Source organism: Hemitrygon akajei, chromosome 18 (assembly GCF_048418815.1).
Source record: "Hemitrygon akajei chromosome 18, sHemAka1.3, whole genome shotgun sequence".
NCBI classification, from domain to species: Eukaryota; Metazoa; Chordata; class Chondrichthyes; order Myliobatiformes; family Dasyatidae; genus Hemitrygon; species Hemitrygon akajei.
In genome coordinates, this window is record NC_133141.1 from 24,251,382 (window position 1) to 24,276,998 (window position 25,617).

A 25,617-nucleotide genomic window follows, 5' to 3' on the forward strand; every position below is an offset into this window, starting at 1 on the left:
GCGGGGTTGATGGTGAGGAGGTGGCGGGAGGGGGTAGCTCCCTGGCTTCTGCTGCCCATCGGTAGGGAGAGCGCTTCGGCAGGAGCGTGGTGCGCGGTCACGGCCGCGAGGTCACATCTTCAGCCCGACCACCCGAGGGAAAGGAAGCGACGCGAGCAACGCTGGGTTTCGCGGGGCGTGCGTGCAGGGACTGTGCATATGGGTAAAAGGAAAGCTGCTGCGGGACCTCGCGGGTGAACCCGGACAGTAAGCAGTTAGTTAAACGATTAGCCGGTCTGTGAGAGAGTGCTGCCTGCCGCGGCTGCAGACGTTCCCCAGAGCTGGTGTCTGTCCGCAGTCCAGTCACTTGCTGGCTTTTGTTAATTGTGAGCTGCTCTTTGATGGTTTCCACCTTTATGTCTGAACACGGTGCGTTTAGAAACCAGTCTGCTCGAACTTCCCAATCCCGACCGCGTTTTTTATTACGGTGCGGAATGTAAGTTTAAAGAACTGAGTTGCATTGAGACCTTTGCAGGTGGTACTATCCAATCCCTCAACCACGTTCATTCAGATGTCCCTTAAGGCGGCTTTTCTGCTCTTTAAGGTCTGACTTCAAGACTAGACTCTTTGGCCAGAGTGCGCATCACAACGCGGCCTGATTCTCTTTTCCGATGACCGCGAGCACAACTGCGGTATGGGCCAGCTCGGAAAAGGAGGGATGTTTTCTTTCCCTGAAGGGCATTGGTCAGTTCAATAGGTTTTCAAAACAACCCGCCAGTTTCCTGCTTGCTGCTGCACGGACGGGCTTTAATTTCAAATTATTTCCTCAACTGAATCTGAATTCGGGGATTACCATGGTGGGATCGAACTCCCCACTCCCCGTGAATGGTCTAAGCCTCAGCGTAGCTGGACTGTAGACCGAAGAACTGTGCCACTCCACCCATGAAGTACAGCCAGGGCTCCCCCCCCCCCCCCCACCGAATTGGTAGCGGCAGGGCGGACTGCCTGGCGATGTTCCGGAGTATGTCCGTGCCCGGGTAACCGTGAAGAGAGAGCACGCAGCCTTCACGGGTGTCATGGAGGTGTTCCGGGACCGTTAGGCACCGCAAGAGTTAAATGCCATCCGTGACAGGGATGGAAATATTTTAATTTAGTTCGTGTTAATAATTGTGTTAGTCACTGTTATTGTATCTATTGTAGTATTGTGTGTAGAATGTGATTTGTAGTAAACGTATTTTTGTTAAAAAGGAACTGGGGTCGTTCCAAAGGGGTTTGATGAGTATTGTCAGTTGGTAATTGATTTATCATTTTCACATGTACCGAGATACAGTAAAAAGCTTTTGTTTGAGTGCCTTCCAGACAGATCATTCCGTACATAAGTGTATCAAGGCAGTAAAAAGAAAACCGAGATGCACAATGAAGTGTAACAGTTACAAAGAAAGTGCAGGTAGGCAAGAAGGTGCAAGGTTACGAGATAGATTAGGAAACCAAGAGTTCATCTTGTGTTTAGGAGTCTGTTATCTGTGGGATAGGAGCTGTCTTTGAGCCTGGTGGTACTTGTTCTTAAGCTTTTGTATCTCAGTGAGGGGGGGAGAGAGAATGTCCCGGTATGGGAGGGGTCCTTGATTATGTTGGCTGCTTTTCTGAGGCAGCTGGAAGTGTAGACATTGTCAATGTAGGGAAGGCTGGTTTGCACAATGGACTACGTTTGCAGTTTCAGGCAGGACAAACGCTGTAATGCATCCAGATAAGATGCTCTCTGTGGTGCTGAATCTCCTTAGCTTTCCTAGGAAGTGAGGTGCTGGTGGGCTTTCTTTGGCCATAGCGTCCACATGGCTGGATGCTCAGAACCAGGTGCATCCATATACGGGATGTTCCAAAAGCAGAAGTTGGGAATTAGATAAGCCCGTTGAGGAATTTAGTAGAAACTGGATTCCCACTGGGGAGGGGTGTGGGAGAAGATCTCACAGTCTACCCCGCTCCTGTCCCCACCCCACCCCACCCTCTTTGCTTTGGATGCAATGTCACGCAATGCAAGAGCTTCCGGCCTTTTCTGCTCCTGAAGTGACAGCCGTTTCCCACTGCGTGGGTCGGCCGTCGGAAGGGAATCCTATCCCCTATGAATCCGTCAAACTTAACTTGTCGCGTTGGCAAGGCCCGGGAGCTATTTGCACTACCCCACCGCCACTCAGGTCTGTGCTTCAAGGCAGAGGAGGCTCATGGGCAGCCGGTAAATTACAGGGGCTGTGAGGGTGGCAGTGTTGTCGGTGTGCTAGGTGAGGAGGCAGACCGCCCTACCCACCTCCTCTCACCAAGTGACCTGGCAGCCGCGAGTAGCGCTGCTGACGGTGGGTTAGAGGCTGGGACGCTGGTGTAGAAACTGTCATCTGACCTCTCCCTCTCTCTCCTCACCCTCCTGTAGGTGTTCCCTGCTGGAGCCAGTCCCCTGAGGAAGCGCCGATGGACGGGAAAGCGTGGACCACCCTGAGTCCCGATGAGTTCGCTCAGCTTCACCAGTACATTGAGTGTGAGTAGGACCCGGGATCCAGTGAAAACGGCCCGTGCGTCGCAATGGGTCGATGTGGGCGCAGCATGCTGCCGGAGGGAGGAGGAGGAGGAGGGTAGGGGAGAATGAGGGGGACGCCCACCCCACCTTGGCGTCTCAGCGCGTCGGGACGAGCCTGTCCCCTACTTGCCCCAAGCCCGGTCAACCTCATCCTTCCCCTGCAACACCTCCCCCAACTCCAGTCAAGTTAGAGGCAGAGTCCCGTGGTGCGCGGGTACCGAAGGGCACCGTTACACCCGGTACTTCCAGCAGCTGGTGCTCAGCCCGGGAGCTGCAACTAAGTGGTGGTGCGGTCAGGTCCTCAGTACAGAGAGGTGAGAGTGTCTGTATGGGTGCGTTAATGCCTGAGTGCATTTGTAGGTCAGTGTGTCTGCATGTGTGTGTGTGCTTGTATTCGTGTCTGTGAATGTATTTTTGCATATGTGTATGAGTGCATGTAAGCTGAATGTGCATTTGTGCACGAGCAAGTTTGAGTGTTGTGCGTATGTTTGGGTGTTTGTGGTGCGCATGTGTGATGTATGTGTGCATTTTGAGTGTATGTACATATGGTGCAAAGCCCTTGTGTGTGTGTCAGTTATATTTGCTTCTGTGTGTGTGTTTGCATGTTTATATGTGTGTGCTTATGTGTTTGGTGTGAGTTTGTGATGTGTGTGAATGTGTGCTTATATATTTGTATGCACTGGCATTGCATATTTACAACTGTATGTAAACTGCATGTGCATGTGTGAGTGTGTTATGGATGTTTGTGGTGCAAATATGTGTGCACGTGTGTACACATTAGTTGCCGTATAGTACAGGCATGGTCAGATCTTCCATGTTCTCCTGCTAACAGCTTCATTTTAAACTGACCTGAGTAGCAACTTCAGGTCTTGTGAGCACTCATTTGTGTGAGACTGTTCCACTCTGATGTTGCCATAGTATCTACAGGATAGGAGCTGTTGTTGCCATGGAGTCTGTAATTACTCAGTCTCTACACGACCCTTCAGACTTCAGTCCCAGACACTCATTCAGCTCTTTGTTCAAGTAATGAACCCAACTCACACTTCCCAGCTCCCTGCTTCAAGCTTCCTTAGATCTCCAGTTTCTGTTTTAATGCCTTTGATCACCACTTGATGATATCAATGCATGCCCACTGATCACTTACTTGCTTGGGGTTGCTGTTCTATCTCAAGCTGTCTTTAGCCAGACTGTTTAAGCGCAGTTCATCACAGGCCACAACACGATACCAAGCCCAATCGTGCTTGTGATTCATGGGACAGGCAAAATTTCCACTTCCGAACTTGCTGTCTCCCACTGCATAAACCTACTCTGATTGGGAGCAGCACTAATTTTCACCAAAGATGGACATGAGCCTCATTGGGGAGCATTGGAACAAAATGAGCAGAGACAGGAACCTGTTGCAAACATCAGGGCAAGCTCATGAGGGAAGGAAGAGGTCAAACTAACAAGGGGTTAATTACACAGGGGTGGGGGACAAGGAGCAAAACTGCCAAAGGGAAGGAAGTGGATGAACTGCCGATGGCAAAAGTGGGGAGCAACAACATCAGTGGGAGTCTTTTAAAAGAGTTAGTGAGAGTTCATAGCCAACATGATTCAGAAATGCAAGGCAAAATATTGAAGGTTTGATCCGCATTACTGTCTGGTTTAGTGCAGCATCCTCTCACAACACACAAAAACTACAGCAAGCTGTCAGGTCAGCTGAAAACATCGCTGGCTGCAGTCTCCCATCGCTGCAGGACTTGCACATGTCCAGGACAAAGAAGCGGACAGGAAAAAAATCATTGCAAATACTACCCACCCTGCAAACTGCCTTTCCCAAAATCTCCCTTCTGGAAGGTGCTATAGGGTGGTTAAAACACAAACTTCACATCATTCTTAAAAATTTCTTCCCCCAGGCAGTTAATCTGATCAACCATTCCAGTTAGCACCACCCCGCTCCCCTCTATTTATTATCTCAGATACTGCACTGTAAACTCTTTAAACCTCTTTTTATAATGCTGTTTAAATTGTAAATACAAGATGGTACTTATGCCCATTTTATTCCCTATCCGTACTTTAATCTCTAACTTTATTTTTATATAATTCTTTATAATTGTTGAATATCGTCTTTTGCTGTATACCACAGCAAGTTCCTAATGCGTGTAAATACATGGTGAATAAGTTTGATCCTTCATCCTTGAAATAAAAGGAAGCATATGACAATAAAGTCAACTGGACATGAATGAGTCTGGCTCAGAAGTTGAATGGTGTGTTGGCAGATGCAACTTAATTCCAACAATTGTAAGGTGGTAAATTGGTTTATAATTGTTGCATGTACCAAGATACAGTGATAATCATCGTTTTACGTGTCATCCATACAGATCATTGAGGTAGTACAAGGGAAAAGCCATAACAGAATGCAGTGACACAAAAAATGCATTGTGAGACACTATATTGCAACTTTACAAACTCTTGGAATATTGTGTGCAGTTCTAGTCATCACCCTACAGGCAGAATATGGTTGCACTGGGGAGAGTGCAGAGGATCAGTTACAATCATTACTTTTGATAGGCACTTCAGTCAGGGAGGCATAGAGGGATACGGTCCTAATGCAGGCAAGCGGGTTTAGTGCAGTTAGACAAAAAGGTTGGCATGATCAAAGTGCCCAATAGGTCCAAACAGTCTGATTATATGATAAGTAATGAGAGAGCGAAGTAGGTGGATTAATGAAAGAGGAAAAGGGTGAAGTAAGTAAAAATTAAAGCAGGCAAACCAATGAGCGGAGGAAAACATGCCGGCCATCTCATGTAATCTTGTCATCAGTCACTCACAGGTTCTTTTCAGTAAGTACCTCTTGTCCGATTCTGTTGGTACTTAGCAAGCCATGTCCTGTAAGCTACATCCTATCTTGCAGTTTGGTCACTTTTCTCGTTCACATCAGCATATGAACTTTGGCTTTGAAATGCTTGATGCTATCAATAGCTTATTACCAAGAGAGTTCTCTCAGCACTAACCCTAAACTCTAATGCTAACCACCCATCCCAGACATTCTCTCTTCTCTCCCCTCTCATCAGGTAGAAGACATGAAAGCTCAAAAACAAGGACTAGCAGGCTCAAGGGCAGCTTCTGCTCTGATGTTATAAGACTATTGAATGGTTCCCTATATAAGACAGACTCTTAACCTCACGATCTACTTTATCATTGTCTACTTGCACTGCACTTTCTTTCAAACTGTAATACTTTATTTGACAGAATCAGATCCGGTTTATTACCATATTGTCGTGAACTTCATTGTTTTGTGACAGTACAAGGCATTAACTGTTTCTCTCTTCACAGATGCTGCCTGAGCTACTGAGATTTCAGATTTTCAGCATCTGCAGTTTTTTTTTGATTTTTCACATCAGGTCGCCTGTTTTAGTGGGTGAAATCTCTTTAGCTATCCTATTGTTATAGAAAGCATGTTTGTCCTTCCTCTCTACCTCTATCTGATTATAATGCTGTTGACATTGTAAATACATGCTGGTATTTATGCACATTTATTCCTTATCTGTCCTTTAACCTATTTTTATTTAATTACTCTTTACAATTATTGATTTTTTTTGCTGCATGTCACACCCTGACCAACACACCACCGTGAATTACTAAGTCATTATAAATGTGTACGGTGAATAAAGCTGATTCTTGATTCTTATTCCAACTGGAATTTTAGTCTCCAGTAACCTTGCCAGTCCTGGCAAGTGTTGCCTTGTACACTTGTTTGTCAGGTTGCAGACTGTAAACCCAGAGACAGGGGCGCTGCCTTTCGTGTAAACCTTGTTCATCTGCCTCTGAAGGAATGGGTGATCTTACCCCGTTCTCGGCCTGTGCTGTAGACAGTGGTGAGAATGTTGCAATGGTAAATTGCCCCCAATCTTTACAGTGACCTGACTGCAAAAGCAAAGACAGCAAAAGGAGAGCTGTCTTAGACCATAGGATGTAGGAGTAGAATTAGGCCAGTTGACCCATCAAGTCTGCTCCGCCATTTCATCATGGCTGTTTTATTATCCCTCTTGCCTTCTCTCAGTAACCTTTCACGTCCTGACTAATCAAGAACTTATCAGCTTCCACAGACAACTGTGGCAATGAATTCCACAGATTCACCACCCTCTGAAAAAAGAAATTCCTTCTCATTTTTTTCCTAAAGGGATGTCCTTGTAGGCTGTGCCCTCTGGTCCTAAACTCCCCCACTATAGGAAACATCCTCTCCACATCCACCCTGTTAATTCTGTTCTGTTCATCTTCTGTTACAACCTCATCTGGAACTCTATATCCGAAAGAAGAGTTAATGAATGGCATTCTCTCGACTCCTCCATTTAATAAGCTTGTGGCTGATCTAGCTATAACCTCAGCCCCGCATTCCTGTCCACCCACAGTAGCCTTTATCTTCTTTTCATGAATCAATCTCCGCCTGCCTTAAAGGCATACACACACTCTGCTTCCACTGCACATTGAGGAAGAGAGTCCCAGTAATTGAATGCCTTCTGAGAGAAGATCCCTCAGGATATTACATATTTCAATCAAGTCTCCTCTCACTCTTTTAAGATCCAGTCAATGCAAGGCTATCCTACCCGACCTTTGTTTTCAAGATGAGTCGAGTTTATTGTCATCTGCTCAAAAGTGTGGTGAGGTACAGTTACAATGAAAAACTTACCTGCAGCAGCATCGCAGGCACCTAGGTACATATATCACATTAGTTTAAAGATGAGTGTCTGCACTCCATCATTTCCTTGCTCGTGAGTGTCAGTACCACCGCTCTCCCGCCTCAGAAAGATGTGTTTAAACTGGAAAGGGTGTAGAAAAGATTTACAACGATTTTGCCAGGACTGGAGGGCCTGAGTTATAGGAAGAGGCTAGGTCTTTATTCCTTGGAATGTAAGAAGGACAAGCAAATAGAAATGTTTAAAGTTATATGAGGCATAGATAATGTGGATGGTAATTGTCTTTTCATCAGGGTGAGCTGGTTCGAAGCTAGGGGGCATAGGTTTAGGGTGAGAAGGGAGAAATTTAAAAGAGGCAACTTTTTCACTCAGAAGGTGGCGAGACAATGGAATGAGCTGCCAGAGGAAGTGATTAAGGCAGGTACAATAGTATTACTTAAGAAGCACTTGGAGGGGTGGGGCAGGGCAGCTGGATGGACATCTTGTTCAGCGTCGGCTCGTTGAGCTGAAGGCCCTGTATCTATGGTGTATTGCTCTATTACTCCAAAGCTCTGACTCACCTTCAGCAAGGACTCTGCGGAGTTCCCTTCCCTTCTCTGCCCCCTCCTCTCCACCCATAACAAGTGCAGGCAGTTCCCACAGTGTTGCATCTAGTGATATGCCTCGCCAAACCTTCTTCAATAAAAGAAACACAGGAGCAGAAGAAATCAAGGTAACAGGAGGCCTTTTAGCCTCTCTATGCCTTATCCGCCGTTCAATAAGATCATGACTAATCGTTTACCTCGACGCCATCTTCTTTCAGAAACCTCAATTCCCTCAAGATTCACAAATTTATAGAAAGTTGAATGGTACTGCTGCTGCAGAACAACAAAATTTCACCTCATATCAATCAATGATAATAAGTGTGGATCTGATCCAGAAATGTATTGATCACTATTGTGTATGCTCAATGACTGAGCCTGCACAGTCCTCTTGGACAGAAATGTCAGTTACTAGAGGGCATGTATTTAGGTGAGGGGGAAGTTTCCAGGGCAAGTTGTTTTGCACAGACACTACTGAGTGCCTTGAACAGTTTGTTAGGGGTAGTGGTGGAAGCAGATACAGTCGAAACATTTAAGAAGCTGTGAGACAGACACACGTACAGGCAGGGAATGAAGGGATGTAGATCACGTGTAGGCAGAAGTGATGTAGTTGTTAACTTGGCGTCATCTTTGGACAGATATGGTGGCCTTTTGCTATGCTGTCCCATTCTATGTTATATAGAAAATTCCAAATGTCCACCATGCTCTGGAAGAAGAACTTTCTCTTCATTGGTTAAGAAAGCATACGGTGCATTGGCCTTCATCAATTGTGGAATTGAGTTTAGGAGCCGAGAGGTGATGTTGCAGCTTATATAGGACCCTGGTCAGACCCCACTTGGAGTACTGTGCTCAGTTCTGGTCGCCTCACTACAGGAAGGATGTGGAAGCCATAGAAAGGGTGCAGAGGAGATTTACAAGGATGCTGCCTGGATTGGAGAGCATGCCTTATGAGAATAGGTTGAGTGAACTCGGCCTTTTTCTCCTTGGTGACCCGATAGAGGTGTATAAGATGATGAGAGGCATTGATCGTGTGGATAGTCAGAGGCTTTTTCCCAGGGCTGAAATGGCTAGCACGAGGGGGCACAGTTTTAAGGTGCTTGGAAGTAGGTACAGAGAAGATATCAGGGGTAAGTTTTTTAAGCAGAGAGTGGTGAGTGCGTGGAATGGGCTGCCGGCAACGGTAGTAGAGGCAGATGTGATAGGGTCTTTGAAGAGACTCCTGGATAGGTTCATGGAGCTTAGAAGAATAGAGGGCTATGGGTAACCCTAGGTAATTTCTAAAGTAGGGACATGTTCAGCACAGCTTTGTGGGCCGAAGGGCCTGTATTGTGCTGTAGACTTTCTGTGTTTCTATTTCTTTCTTGAACTGTTAACCACTTATTCCAAAACTCTGACCCCTGGGTTTAGACACCCCAGCCAGGGGAAACACATTCTCTCCAACTACCCCGTCAAACCTCATATGAAGCTTATAGGTTTCAATGAGACCACCTCTCGTTCTTCTGCAGAAAAGTTCACACAACTCTGTATCCAACTGAAAATCCATCCTGCCAAAAAAAAAGCTGCAGATGTTGTAAACCTGAAACAAACCCAGAAATGTTGGAAACACTCAGCAAGTCTGTAGAGAAGGGTCACCAGTCTAAGCTGTTAACTGTTCCTCCTTCTACAGATGCTGCCCGACCTGCTGAGTATTTACAATATTCTCTGGTTTTGCTTATGTGCTTCTATAATGGATATTACATGGTCCACACACCACCCATCTGTAAGCACAGAATTAGTCACTAACACCTCCTGGTGCTTGGAGGGGATTTTTCATCACCACCACCATGATTGTTCTGCACATGTATACATCTACCATGCGTGTACTGTTGGCGTCTCCATCTCCTAAGCATCAACAATGGCTCTATCTCAGTTTGAGGACAGAGTTTTAAGGTGAGGGGGAAAGATTTAACTAGGACCTGAGAGGCACCTTTCCTCACAAAGAGGGTGGTGCACATTTTGAGTGCGTTGCCAGAGGAAGTGGTAGAGGTGAATATAATTACCACATTTAAAAGACATTTGGACAGATAGATGGAAACATTTAGAAGAATGTGGGCCGAATGTAGGCAAATGGGACTCGCTCAGGTTGGCATGGATGAGTTGGGCCAAAGTGCATGTTTCTGTGCTGTAGAACTCAATGGATTTACGAGGGTCGCACTCACCCTGCGCACATCTTTGGTCATCCGGGGGAATGGGACTGTGAGGAGTTAGCATCAGCCCAATGGGCTGAATGGCCTCCCATTGTCACATAAATAAGTAAGTAACTAGGCTTAATCATTGTTGTCACTTATTTTTGCAGATTCCACAAAGAAAGTGAAGGATGTCCTGGGCGAGTTTGATGGGAATGGCCGACTGTCGAAGTACAGCACGGAGCAGGTGAGGGTTACTGCCAGGTTTGTGACGGACGTTGCGTAGTGTGTGCACGTGTTCTTCGTTCAGACCCATAAGGGAAGTTGTACAGGTGCCATGTCACCTTGCCAAGGAAAGGTATCTCTGGGTTCAGAGCTGCTGGGCACTGCAGCTCCCGCTGAAGAACTTTGATATCTGATAATCATTGATCTGCTTTGGAATGAGGAACCTGTTCACTCCTCCATTTTGAGACATTGATTCATATCACAAAACCTGCCCCCGGTATAATGTCCTCAAAGTAAAAGTCAAATTTATTGTCACATGCACAAATCCATGTGTGCTCAGACATAATGAAAAACCCACTTGCAGCAGCATTGCAGGCACATACCCTCAGATACACAACGTTCACAGGAAAAACATAATTAAACATAAACTATACACAAATTTTCAAGAAAGAGCAGGTAAGTCATGCAGACAAGTGCAAGGTGTTGCACTTTGGGAGGACCAGCCAGGGTAGATCCTGCACAGAGAACGGTAGGGCACTCAAGACTGCGGTCGAACAAAGGGACCTGGGAATACAGATCCATAATTCATTGAAGATGGCATCACTTTTGGATAGGGTCATAAAGAAAGCTTTTGGCACATTGGCCTTCATAAATCAATGTATTGAGCACAGGAGATGGGATGTTATGTTGAAGTAGAGTAAGATGTTGGTGAAGCTTAATTTGGAGTATTGTGTGCAGTTATGGTCACTTACCTACAGAAAAGATGTCAATAAGATTGAAAGAGTACAGTGAAAATTTACAAGGATGTTGCCAGATCTGGAGGACCTGAGTTACAAGGAAAGATTGAATAGGTTAGGACAATATTCTTTAGCGTGTAGAAGATTGAGAGGAGATTTGATAGAGGTATACAAAATTATGAGGAGTATAGATAGGGTAAATGCAAGTGGGCTTTTTCCACTGAGGTTGGATGGGACTACAACCAGAGGTCATGGGTTAAGGGTGAAAGGTGAAAAGTTTAAGAAAAACATATGGGGAAACTTCTTCACTTAGAGGGTCATGAGAGTGTGGAACGAGCTTCCAGCACAAGTGCATGTGAGCTCAATTTTAATGTTTAAGAGAAGTTTGGATAGGTACATGGATAGGAGGGATATGGAGGGCTATGGTCCCCGTGCAGGTCAGTGGGAGAAGGCAGTAGAAATGGTCTAGATGGGCCAAAGGGCCTATTTCTGTGCCTCCTTTAATGGCTCTTCGATGTCTGGACTTTACTCAGTTCATTCTGGCACCAAATGAGATCAAGATACACTGCACTAAATTGCAGCCTGCAGCCCTACAAGGGAACTGTTGCTGAACCTAGGAACTTGATGCTCTCAACCATCTGCACCTGAAGCCCATAAACTTCTGCTTTAAATATACCCAATGACTTGGCCTCTACAGTCATCTGTGATGATGAATTCGCAGATTCAGCACCCTCTGGCTAGAGAAATTCTTCCTCATCTCTGTTCTACCATCCACCCACGCACTGGGGGCAATCTACAGGGGCTGGTCATTGTTGGGATGTGGGAGGAAGCTGGGATATCCAGGGTAAAGCCATGCAGTCACAGGGTGAACATGATTAATGACTGGGTTCATTATAGCCATATGGTACCAAGATGCAGCGAAAAGCTTCCCTTTGCATGCCATCCAGACAGATCATTTCACACATAAGTACATCCAGATAGCACTAACAGGGAAAAGGAAACATTGTAGAATATGGTTTTGCAGTTACAGAGAACGTGCAGTGCAGGGAGACCATAAGGTGCAAGGGTCACAATGAGTTGATCTAGAGATAAATGTTCATCTTTATCATATGAGACATCTGTTCAATAGTCTTATAACAGGGTGGGAACTGTGGGGGGTACGTGTGCCCAAGCTTTTGTATCTCCTGCCTGATGGGAGAGAGGAGAAGAGAGAATGTCCCGGGTGGTGGGGCCCTTAATCATAATGGCTGCTCTCCCGAGGCAATGGGAAGCGCAGACAGAGTGAATGGATGAGAGGCTGGTTTGTGTGATACACTGGGTTGTGTTCACAACTGCAATTTCTTGTGGTCTTGTCAGAATTAAGACTTAATAGAATCTAACAATTATATTGAAATGATCTGAAGCCATCTCGCAAAGAGTTGACACAATCTGGCTCCCTCCTGGAAACCAGTCTTGCAGACTCCACCCAGACAGCAGAGGTCAGGATCAAACCAAGGTCTCTGGCTCTGTGAGGTACCGGCTCTACTCGCTGCGCCACTGTGGCATCCAGCTGCCCCTCAATCAAACAATGCAGATGCTTCAGCAGAAATGAAAGGCAAAGTTAAAAAAAAAGTTGCAGGGTATCAAATGAGGGTAGGTTGACACTCTCTTTTAAATGAGTCTGACTGCGAAGCCTTTCCTGCTTGCCTCTTTGTGTGGCTTGCTGATGGGGGAGATGCTGTGGCAGTGTGCAGCATTGCCATCTATAGCTCTGTTTTGATTTTGCAGAACATAGACTTCGAAGGCTTTCGAACACTCATGAAGATCTACCTGGATGTGGAAGACATTCCCAGTCAGTTTTGTCAGCACCTCTTCTGGTCCTTTCAGACAAGGCCAAGTGAGAAAGGTGAGTAGTGAAGGCCCAAACCCTAGTCAGTCCCCAGCACCTTTACATCAGGACTGCATTCGGTCCCCGTGCTCACAGCCACATAAAAAGATCACAAATTCAGTGCTTGGCTGCTCTGCCTTTGGTCTTTATTATCACACATCTTCTGTGGCTGACATTTATCTCACGTGTTCTACCATTGCAGAGTGATGCTGACTGTCCAGTCAAATACCCGCCCAAATTCATACTCCCTCACCCTCTTTCTCACTCACTTGCTTTTACCCTCACTCTCCCACTCACTCTGAAGCACTCTCACACGCTCTCCGTCTTGCGCTCTCTCTCACACTCACTCCCTCTCACTTGCTCTTACTGTCCCTCACTCTCTTTTACACACCCTCTGTCTCTCACTTCACTCTCTCTATCACTCTCCCTCACTCTCTTTCCCCCTCACAGAAACATAGAAATGGTACAACACAGAAGGTTACTCAACCCATTAGGATTTATCAGTCCTATTTCTCTGCTTCTTTCCCCCAGCCTTGCAGATGATCCCCTCAAAGCGCTTTTCCAGTTCCCCTTTGAAGCCTTGATTGGGACTTCACGCCTCCTGAAGATCCCATAAGTACTCCCTTCATCAACCTTGCCTCTAAACTCATCAAAAATTTCAGTCAGGGCAATCAAATTTGCCTTGAAAATATTCTGTCCTGACGCTTTATTTACTCGAATGCCCATAATTCTTGGCTGCTAATTACAGTTCCTGCACTATCGAGGTCACATTGGCTGCTCCGCAGTTACCGACATGTCCTGCTCTGCTTTGTCTTAAGCTCCCCATTTCCCAGCGACCTGGCACCTCCCTTGTATCAACACACACAAAATGCTGGTGGAACACAGCAGGCCAGGCAGCATCTATAAGGAGAAGCACTGTCGACGTTTCGGGCCGAGACCCTTCGTCAGGACTCACTCACGAAGGGTCTCGGCCCGAAATGTCGACAGCGCTTCTCCCTATAGATGCTGCCTGGCCTGCTGTGTTCCACCAGCATTTTGTGTGTGTTGTTGTTTGAATTTCCAGCATCTGCAGATTTCCTCGTGTTACCTCCCTTGTATGGAAGGAGGGTCGGAATATCAGCACAAGTTCTTCAACAAACTTCACCCCCTACTTCCTTGCCCCCTCCTACTCAAACTAGGTGCCAGCCTTTGAAACACAGTGTGATCAATGTCCTCCATGTCCATTCTCTGTCCTGTTGTGGTTTCACACCATTCCGTTGGAACTAGAGTTCTCACTCTCATACTCCTTGAATGTGATCTGTTGATGGCCATTTTATTCTTCTCTTTCTATAGACAGTAACAGCTCCAAACCAGATGATGCAGCAGGACAAGAGGTGGTCTGTGTAAAGGACGTTGTCTGTTATTTATCCTTTCTGGAGGGGGGACAGCCTGAAGACAAACTCAAATGTGAGTGTTAAGATGAAACAGAATTCTTTGGGATTTTATAAAGATAGGAGCACTGTGGCATAGCACACATCGAAACTGAGTGGGATGGTTAATTAGTTTATTACGACCACATGTACTGAAGTACTTGGGTGGCAGGGTGGAGGTAAGTCTCTACCAAAGGAGGTACAAGGTGCTCCTTCCCTCCGCCAGCCTGCAGGTCGCCCCTGGGCAAGGTGTAACCCCCCAATCGAGATCACATGAAGCCGAGAGAGCAGGCCGGATGAGCAATTGGTGCCTATCACAAGTCCTGGTTCTGTGACCACTGACGCCAGGCAGACAATCTCTGAAGAGTATTGATAATGGCATGAGAGCCACCAGTCTAGTAAAGACTCTGCCCAGAAGGAGGGAATGGCAAACCACTTCTGTAGAAAAATTTGCCAAGAATGATCATGGTCACTAGATCATGACTGCCCATGTCGTGCGACTTGGCACATAATGATGATGGCTGAGGTACTGTGAGAAACTTAGTTTTGTATGTCATGCATACAGGTCAATGTATTGAGGTAGTACAAGGCAACACAATAATAGAATGCAGAATAAAGTTTTAAAGTTATTGAGAAAGTATAGTGCAGGTAGACAATACAGTGCAAGGTCATAATGAGGTAGCTTGTGTGGTCACTTCAACTTATCATAATAGGGAACCGTTTGGTAGTCTAATAACAGTGGGATAGAAGCTGTCCTTGAGCCTGGCCATATGTAGTTTCAGGCTTTTGTATCTTCTGCTTGACAGAAAGGTGGAGAAGGGAGAATGTCTGGGGTGTGTGGGATCTTTGATTATGCTGGTTGTTTTACTGAAGCAGCAGGAAGTATAGACATAGTCCATGGAGGAAGGCTGGTTTCCATGACGAGATCTGCTGTGTCCACAACTCTCTGCAGTTTCTTGCAGACACCGACAGAGCAGTTGCAATGCCAAGTCATGAAGTCATTAGGTCGTGGTTTTAAATCACAGGGTTCGACAGGCTAGGTACATGGAACAAGTTTCTGTTGTGTCTAGGACCAGGGCCACAGTCTCTGAATAAGGTGTCAGCCATGTAGGACTGGGATGAGGATGTATTTCTTCACTCAGAAGGTGGTTAGTCTCTGGAATTCTCCACCCAAGAGGAAGGTGGGGGTTCACTCCCTCAGTTTGTTCAGAGCTGATTAGAAGGTGTTTGGGTATTAAAAGGATCAGGGGATAGTGCAGGAAAATGATGCCAAGATAGAAGGTCAGCCATGATCTTAACAAACAGGAGAACAGACTCAAAGGGCCAAATGGCCTCTTCCTGCTCCCAAACCTTATGCTCTTCCATCCTCTATTGCTCATTAGAGAACTTAAATAATTTGGGAATGCTAAAGAAATAGTTTACCAGAGTGAAAGTGAACATGAAGGCAACATGAGTGACTGAAGACGCCAGAGACTGAAGGAAATAAAACAGGACAATGAAGCAACTCAGTGGGTCAGTTGGCATCTGTGGAGGCAAAGCCATGATACAGGGTCTTGATCGGAAACATCAACTATCCCTCTGCTTCACAGATGCTGCCTGACCCACTGAATTCTTCCAGCTCACCTTTTTAAGGCGAAGGGAAACCATTGTGGAAGCATAGCTGGCTCACTAATGTTCTCCAAGCTCACTCATTACCTGCTTTGGGCCTACACGTGACCCTAGGTCCTCTTCAACGTGTTTGTCTCTTACCTGCTCCCCAAAGTGCCCTCAACCAACCCACCAAGATGGTTTAAGAAGCAACCCCACTACCACATTTCAACATCAAGTCCTGGTCTTTTCAGCTATGTGCACTTAAAAACTGACATTAAATTACCCATCTGTGTGTGGGTGGCCAATTGCTTCTCATGCCTAATTTTCCTTTGTGAGGAAAGCAAAGCCAAATGTGAAAGGTCATTGGCAGGTTTGATAAGTGCTCGAGACTTATTATAACTAATGGCTGGTGCTGATTCATTAGCAGGGTGCTGATTGTGGGGAGGATTGGTCAGAAACAGAAAGCTTTTCCTGTACAAGCATTTGTAGTCTGTCTCCATGCTCTTTAAACCTCACACCTTCACAGACGGAGGACAGTTGCCGAGAAGGAAAGAAATACTTGGCAAAATGGGTGAATCAGAGATACTCATGCTCTCTTTAGAAATGAAGTCACTGGAGTTCCATTCATACTCAGAGAAAACAGTGAAATCGGCAAAGGTGAGGCATGCTCTCTGCGATGCCACCAGTGGGAGGAGTGAAGTCTTTGGTGTCTGGATGCATTGATGCTTCAACCAAGAGTGAAACTGAGCACTAGGTTTAGAAGTGCAGCCCAGTATGTAACATGGGAGCACTTCAAGATGTGAGTCACTATTGGTTCAGAAGTATAACAGGGAGAAATGGACGGAGTTACATGTTGGGAAGAAACGTGTGTAACCCAAGAAGTCAGAATGAATGATGGACCTGACACAGAAAGAGACACAGCATGGGACCATGGAGTCATCACTTTGAATATTGAACAACACACACAAAATGCTAGAGGAATTCAGCAGGTCAGGCAACACCTATGAGACCTGATGAAGGGTCTCTGCCCAAAACGATAACTGTTCATTTCCCTCCATAGATGCTGCCCAACTTGCTGAGTTCCTCCAGCTCCTTTATGTCTTGCTCAAGATTTCTAGCGTCTGCAGAATCTCTTGTGACTTTGAATATTGAACCACTCAATCAGCAGGAATCCTTCCTTTCGAGGTGTAGTTTCAGTTCTGTTGTTTACCGCTTCATGCCTCACCTTAGTGGTCAACCGTTCACGTGTGAACATCCCTGAACAGCAGCCCCTCCACTTCCTAAGAAGATTGAGGCAAACAAGGCTCCAGCCCCCTCTTCCCCCCCCCCCATCTTAACTGTGTTTTACAGGAGCACCATTGAGAGTGTCCTGACAAGTTGCATCTGGTATGGGAGCAGTCAAACATTGGACCAAAAATCCCTACGTAGGACTAGGCAAACAGCTGAGAGGATCATAGGGGTCTCCCTACCATCCACTTGGGGACATTTATCAGGAGCACTGCATATGCAGGGCCCCTAGTATTATTCAGGATCCCACCCATCCATCCAGCGACCTCTTCAACTTTCTACCATCAGGCAGGAGACTCTGATGCATAAAAACAAGAACAGTCAGGATGAGAAACAGTTTCTTCCCCCAGGCTATTGGGCTTCTGAAATCTCGGCCGCGTTGTACTTGAGGTGTCACTGGTTAATCTGTTCCATATCTTACAAAATTTAATTGATGCAGTTTAGTTTGTTTGTTGGTTATGTGTGATTCATCTGTAGACTTTATCCTTATCTTCATAAGTTATCGTGTGTTATGTGTACTGCTGTGCTTTACACCCTGATTCAAAGAAATGTTATCTCGTTGCTATAAACATTATATGATTATATACATTATATGTGTACACGTATATAGTTAAACAACAATAAACTTAACTTGTCACTTGTCAAGGAGTTCTGGCATCCTCTCCCGGCCAACGCACATGAGCGCCTCTGATCCACTGTATATCCTGATCACTGAGCACCTGGTTGCATTTAATTGGCTCGGCCCTGACTGAAAGCTCTATTTAATTTGTAGTTAGAAACTACACCTGTGAGTTAATGATTTAACTGAGGCAGGTATTCTTAAAGTGCTGTTGCCCTTTCTGAATAAAAAGCTGAGGGTTTATCTGATATTCGTGTCCTAAAAAGCTGAGGGTTTATCTAATATGCGTGTCGTTTGTTTTTTCTCCTAACAGTCACGTTTAAGTTGTATGACACTGATGCTAATGGACTTCTGGACAGCTCTGTAAGTTTTGCTGTTTGTTCCTGGTATTCCAATGCACTTCATGCTCAGTGTTCTGTCTGGGATATATGTTATGCACACCTTATTTGGGAATCACATCTCTTAGTAACTAGAAGGATTATGGGCAACATAAACACACCATGTGATGAGTGTTGCTGGGCAGCATGGAAAACTATTTGTGGCTGACTCATCCTCCTCCTGCATGTCAACATCATCTCCCCACCACTGCTCAGCTACCTCCCATTGAGAAATCGTAGGAGCCAAGCCACAGTCCAGGGCCATCTCTGTGCCCGCAGTGCGCAGCACCAAATTCAGAATGGACACCCAAGAGAGATTGCAGATGCTGGAAATTTTAAGCAGCACGCACAAGATGCTGGAGAAACTCGGCAGGGAGGCAGCATCTGCAGAGGGAAATGAGCAGTCAACATTTTGGGCCAAGTGCGGAAATGAAGAGGGCAGAAGCTGGGATAAAAGAGTTGGGGGGAGGGGAGGGAGCAGGATCTGGCAGGTGATGGGTGGATCCAGGTGAGAAGTAGAAGATAGGTGTGAGGAAGAGGGGGAGAAGTGAGAATGATGTGAGAAGCTGGGAGCTGATAGGTGGCAGAGGCAAATGGCTCAAGAGGAAGAAATCTGATAGGAGAATGGACCATGGAATAAAGGGAAGACAGGGGGGAAGGGGGACCAGAGGGGAAAAACGTGAAGGTGATGCACAATTCATGAGGGTAAGGGAGGGTTTTTGGGAGCCGGGGAAAATGAAGGAAAACAAAGGGTGAGGGGGTAGGGCACAGAGAGGAGTGTTTACTGGAAGTCAGAGAAATCAGTGTTAATGCCGCCAGGTTGGAGACTAACAAAATAGAATTGTCCTGATGAAGGGTCTTGGCCTGAAACTTCAACTGTTCATTCCTTTCCGTAGATGCTCCCTGACCTGCTGCATTCCTTCAGCATTTTGTATGTGTTCCTCTGGTTTTCCAGCATCTACAGAATCTCTTGTGTTTTTTTCTCTAATCTGCATCTAGCATCAACTTGTAGAGGAGGCCATGGACAGACATGTCAGTGTGGGAATGGGACGTCAGAAGCTGTGAATTCAGAACTCAGGATCTGTGCTTGGAGGAAAGCATCCCCTTGCTGGATATCTGGGTCGCTAGCACATGGGATCTGCTGACAGCAATTGTAGTCAGCAAGTGTGAAGAAAGGCTCACTTAAGACAGCATTCCTGGGGTATCGCTGAGGTGGAAGTGCTGTATTTATTGCCCCTGAGGAGACAGTGTTGAACACTGCATTCCAAGATGCGTTTTGAAGTTTCATCCTGGCACATGACATCCATTTATCAGCATTGAGATAACCTGCCATGGCTGGAATACACTTCCCAACTCTCCCACTCCCCTGCTTCACTTATCTGATGAGGCAAAAATTTTACCTAAATAATAACTTTCGGTTAGAACAGAGAACAGTACAGCTCAGGAACAGGCCCTTTGGCCTGCAATGTGGTGTTGAACTAATTAAGTGAATGACACCTAATCCTTTTCATCTGCACGATGTCCATTCTTTGCACATTCTATGTAAGCCTATGTAAGAGCTTCTTAAACACCTCTATTGTACCCGCCTCCACCACCACCCCTGACAGCGCATTACAGTCACCCGCCACTTTCTGTGTAAAAATAAACTTGCCCTGCACATCTCCTTTAAACTTTGTGTTTCTCACAGTAATGCAGGCCCTCCTGTATTAGACATCTTAACCCCGGGGAAATGTACCCAATCTGTGCCTCTCATAATCTTATAAATTTCTATCTGTTCTCCCCTCAACCTCCGCCACTCTAGAGAAAACAATCCAAGTTTGTCCAACCTCTCCTTATAGTACGTGCCCTCTAATCCAGGTAGCGTCCTAGTAAAGTGGAGTTTAGAAGAGAGTGGGGGGGAGGGGAATGTGGAATCTCATTGAAACATGCCGAATATTGAAAGGCCAAGATAGAGTGGACATGGGGAGGATGGTTCCTGTAGTGGGAGTGTCCAGGACCAGAGGGCACAACCTCAATACAAAGACATCCCTTTAGAACATAGATGAGGGAGAATTTCTTGAGTCAGAGGGGGTGAATCTGTGGAATTGATTGCCACAGGTGGCTATGGAGGCCAAGTCATTGGGTATATTTAAAGCGGAGGTTGATTCTTGATTCATAAGGGTGAGAAAAGTTACGGGGAAAGGCAGAAGAATGGGGCTGAGAGGGATAATAAATCAGTCATGATGAAATGGTGGGGCAGACTCAATGGGCTGAATGGCCTAATTCTGCTCCTGTGTCTTATTGTCCTATGGTCTAAACCTCTTTGGCATCATTTATAATGGAGGTGACCAGAAATAAATACAATACTCCAATAGCCAATAAGGATTAGTCTTGTTAGCAATACCCATATGGCAGGAATTAATTGGCCTCCTGGACTATCGATGGTAACAATAGAGTGTGAGATGGCCTTAGGGTTACTGTGTGCATGTCTGTGCCTGTGTGTGTCTGTTTTTGTGTGTGTGTGAATGTATGTGTGAGTGTTTCTGTGCCAATCTGTGTGTGTGCATGTATGTGTGTGTGGTGTAGGTAGGCCCCGGAGAGGGTTGGTGGGGTTTGAGGTTGAGATTAGGGAAGATGCCCACTCTCTCCGTCTTGTCCCGAACCCCTCTACCACCGCACACACACCAGCAATGTCCCAAACCCTTCAGGGCTGCACTTCAGTGCAGTGTACCCTCCAAAGACTGGAGCCTGGATCTCATTTGGCACTGGAATGAACCGTGCCAGGCCCAGACAGTGAAGAGCCATTTACGGAGGCATTGAGCAGCGTGAAAGACATCTGCACGTATTCTTAAAGGTCCCGCGTAAGATCTCAAGCTCCAGCGACATGACAGGGCCACCTTTTAACTGCACAGTGCTGCTCCCATTTAGGAGAGGAGGAGTGACAGGAGCCCCTTTGCTTCACCCATTTCAAATTGTCTGTGTGTATGAGACATTGTGCCAGAAGATAATGATCTCTTGTCATCAGAGTAGGGGTGCTGCTGTGATGGCAGTGCACTGTCACCAAGAGCCCAAAGTGCTCTTTCTGATCTGCGGCTGTGTCTCTTTCTAGGAGGTCGATCGTATCATTGCCCAGATGATGCATGTGGCTAAGTACTTGGATTGGGATGTGACAGAGCTTAAGCCTGTGAGTTTTCAGTATGCTTAACCCTAAAATCACAATCCCACAAATTATAACAACACTCTCATCGACTGGTCTAACATCTGTGTCCCCACATGGAATAAATGGGTTAACCCATATCAAACTGGTTAATATAGATGTGTTTATTCTATCTATCCATCATAGCAAAAGCATGAGATCATTTGGCTTGGAGCAACTTCTGCCCTCCCCTTCCTCCTCCTCTCCTTCCCCTCCTGCCTCCTCTCAGTCCTTCCTCTTCTGACCTCCTCCCCTCCTCCTCCTCTCCCTCCTCCTTCTCCCTCCTCCCTTCTTCCCCCTCATTCTGTGCATTCTGTCTCTGTTCTGAACCCTCCCACTCTCTGTGCCCTAACATCATGTTTCATGCAGATAAGATAATCACTGCCTCGAGTCACATTCATCTAATTTTAAAACTCATTTAGATTTTAAAGGATATGATGAACGAGATTGATTATGACAAAAATGGTACAGTTTCATTGGACGAGTGGATCAGAGGAGGGATGACAACAGCTCCGTTATTGGTTCTTCTCGGGCTGGAAGCTGTGAGTAACCTATCAGGCCTTGGCTATGTGAGGGTACATTGCCATGGACAAGGTGTGCTGAGAGCTGGTTTACTCGATGGTTGGTTTTCACATTCCTGTCACGTAATGGGGTTGTGAGTCTCCCGATAAGTTGGTTTCTCCCTGCAACTTTTTAAACAAATAAACAGAAGACAGGCGATCGTGAGTGGTTGGATAAGCAAGGGTCATTGGGCAGAGGATGCAGTGCACATGCGTGCATGCACACACACATACATATACACACACACACACATACATATACACACACACACACATACATATACACACATACACATACACACACATACATATGTGCACACACACATACACATGTGCTCACACATACATATACACACATGCATATACACACACACGCAATACATGTACACAACATGGATACACAGTATACACACACACTGCGCGCACACATACACACACACACACACACAGGCACACACAGTTCACTCACATGCACACTTGTAATGCTTGTACACACACAGTACACACACAATGCACACACACAGCTTGCACAGTCATACATACACAAATGCGTGTGCACACACAGTGCCCACACAGAGAGTGCATGCACACACACAAACTGAACAAACTCAGTGCGCGCACGCACACACACACACACATGAACAGCACACATGGACAAGCACATACTAAGCATACACAGCATGAACACATACATAGAAACATATGCTGACACAAACACACAAACACAGACGCACACGCGCGCGCACACACACGCACAGATGAACACACATACAGACACTCTCAAACACACAGACACACACACACTTACACATATCCATACAGGCACACAGACACGTGCACACATATACAAGCATTGACACACGCACATACCCATTCATACAAACACAAGTGTGTACAGACATACACACATATATTCACAAACACAAGCATATACACACATAATGCACATGCACAAATGTATACACATCCACATACAGGCACAAGTATACACAACATGCTTATACAGGCCTACATGTACACAAATTTCTCCCACATCTCTCACTCACAAACACTTGCACACTCATACACTCTCTCACTCTTTTACTCTTGCACATGCTGTCACCTTCAAGTTCAAGTTTAGTCGTCATTCAACAATACATTCACGCTCACATACTCCCTCACACTCTGCCACACTATCAAGCATACACATTCTTGCACACACTCACATACACTGCGTCTCTGTCTCTGTCCCTGTCTCACTCTCACACAGACCCTCACGTTGTTTTCTCAGACTAACACACACCCTCACACTCTCTGTCACTTGTGCTGCTACACTCTCTTGCACACATCCGCCGGCACTCTCTCCCGCTCCCTCTGAAGCTGTGGGGTGTGATGATGTTGTGACTTGCTGCTCCTTTCTGGACGGTCTGTTGCAGTATCAGCATCCATTTGATCGTTCCCAGGACTCTACGGTTGTTAATTACTCAGTTCCTCAACACACCTTTGTTTTTGCAGAGTTTGAAGGATGACGGGCAACATATTTGGCGACTAAAACATTTTAGCCGACCAGTGTTCTGTAACATGTGCCAAAACATTCTCCTGGGAATCAGAAAACAGGGATTGTGTTGCACGTGTAAGTGTTTAGTTCTGCAACTCTCTCCCTGACCCCCCCCCCCCCCGTCCCTCTTCTCTCCCCATCCCAACAACTCTGCCTCCCCCTGCTCCTCTGAGTCTCCTTCAATCCGAGGTGTCACTTATTTGTCAAATGATATTCCTGTGAAGCATGCTGGGGATTTTAATGATGTAAAAGCTGCTCTCGAAATGCACACTGGTGGTTTTAAAAGTATCAGCTTTACATAACAAGTGTTTAGATCCTGTTTCCCACTTCTCTTATGAAGGCTTGACCTATTGATAATGGCCATTCCAATGGTTACACACTTCCTTTTGTTCACTGTAGGATGTGGAAGTTTGCTCTGGGGCTGGGCAGGCTGCCAGTGGTCAGGAGGGTCAGCAGCAAAAAGCCATTTAGGCCCAAACATTGGAGGGCAAGGGGGCACCATGGTTAGGGTTTGGGAATACATTTATCTAATAGTGTTTTCCCAAACTATTCATGGCACTATTGATAAGTTCCTTCTCCCCCCCAAAAAAAAGTCCTTGCACATGACGTTGGCATTCAACTTTAAAAGAATCTTGAACTTACAATGGGAGTTCATTTTGTTGGAGAGCCGGGGATGAGAAGATTCAGGGATTGACAATCCGATGAGCTCGGGGCAGGGAAGAAGGAATTCCAACTGGAAGTTGGGGCCGGATACAATCAGTGCAGATGTAGTATGGTCTGAGGGAAGATGTCAGGGCTGCGTGTGATGGAAGAGGTGAGGTACAGGCAGTGGGACATGGCAGGAGGTGCAGGGGTGAGACTAGGTGTGGGACCTGTGGGGAGGTGTATTGGGGATCAGATTGGTTGTTGGGGGTCAGATGCAATTGAGGGGATGAGGGGGGTTGAAGGGCTGCTGGTGGTGGTTGGGGGCTAGTAGTGGGATGGGATAGGTGGCCCCAGATTAGAGCAGGACTCACATTTGTGGGGGGCATTGGGGGGGGGGGGTCCCAGTTCAAGGCTGTGTGGATGCCAATAATGGAGTTGAGGGAGTGACATGAGTCCAGATTATAGGGTAACTGAATGCTTTGCTGTTTGTTTACAGTTTGTAAGTACACCGTGCATGAGAGATGTGCCTCAAAAGCTCCTTCATCTTGCATCCGCACCTATGCCAAATCCATCAAGGACACAAATGTAAGACTTTGCCTTTCTTCTCCCTGACCTTGCTTCATTACGCTCTCTCCTTCCTCCCTACCTGCTACCAATAGTGGAGGAGTCTAGGACCAGAGAATTTCTTTAGCCAGAGGGTGGTGAATCTGTGGAATTCATTGTCACAGACCGCTGAGGAAGCCATGTCATTGGGTATACTCAAAGCGGAGAATAGGTTCTTAATTAGCAAGGGTGTCAAAAGTTTCAGGGAGAAGGCAGGAGAATGGGGTCGAGTGGAAAATTAAATTAGCTATGATGGAATGGTGGAGAAGGCTTGGAGCCAAATGGCCTTATTCTGCTCCTAAATATTATGGTTTTATGGTCTTAACCTCTCCACTCCATGGCCACTCAACACTAGCTGTCCTTGTCCCAATTCAACAGTACTGCCTCTCCGAAAATGCAGGCAGACACAGAGGTAGTCCTGTCCTGTTTAGTCCCCACCTATCCGGCATCCACACTTGGCCCACAGGAAACTTCTGAATGTACATTATCAGCAAGGAAACAACCTAACCTCTGCCTGGTCTGGGGTTTGGGCACTTTGGGCAGTTCCTTCCGCCATCTCTGGGTGTCAGTGCAATCCCAGGTGTGAGCAGATTGTCACGCATACTGGAGCCTTCCCCTCCGGAGCACCTTGCTTCCCACGTGGGACAACGGCGCGAGGTCTTACCGCAGCAACATTACAAAACGGGTGACCAGAATGGAGCTGCCTCCATCCCAAACAGGCTTCTTTGTCACTTCAAACTGGAAATCTGGAGAGATGGACAGAAAGGCGGCCAATCTAACAGAGCCACTAAAAGGCTGGGCACTGGACTCAGTTAATGGACATAAAAAATCTGACCATCTGCAACCCCGTGTCATCTCCACCTCTGACCACCCAGCCTCTGTCACTATCTCTACTCTCTCCTCCTCCATCTGCTCATCTAACCTCCTCACCTGGATCCACCTATCACCTTCCAGATCTTGCCATACCTCTTTATACAGTCTATCTCCTCTCCACTCTCAGTCCAAAAGGAGGGTTTTAA

The 25,617-nt window shown here is 46.3% G+C and overlaps 1 protein-coding gene across 10 annotated transcripts in view; it reads left to right on the top strand.

The window, feature by feature from the left end:
• Positions 1–25,617, top strand: part of dgkaa (diacylglycerol kinase, alpha a) — a 144,901-nt gene that overhangs the window by 77,998 nt on the left and 41,286 nt on the right. For 8 of the 10 annotated variants that reach the window (XM_073071113.1, XM_073071112.1, XM_073071118.1 and 5 more), the window contains 9 exons: positions 2,402–2,506; positions 10,138–10,214; positions 12,697–12,814; positions 14,129–14,242; positions 18,015–18,064; positions 21,167–21,241; positions 21,676–21,795; positions 23,308–23,425; positions 24,492–24,580. In XM_073071113.1, the coding sequence (XP_072927214.1) occupies positions 2,440–2,506; positions 10,138–10,214; positions 12,697–12,814; positions 14,129–14,242; positions 18,015–18,064; positions 21,167–21,241; positions 21,676–21,795; positions 23,308–23,425; positions 24,492–24,580 (828 nt within the window). In that variant the 5' untranslated portion in view covers positions 2,402–2,439. Of the gene's footprint in view, positions 1–5; positions 247–2,401; positions 2,507–10,137; positions 10,215–12,696; positions 12,815–14,128; positions 14,243–18,014; positions 18,065–21,166; positions 21,242–21,675; positions 21,796–23,307; positions 23,426–24,491; positions 24,581–25,617 lie in introns of those variants that run through there. The other 2 variants (XM_073071111.1, XM_073071117.1) reach the window with 2 other exon arrangements.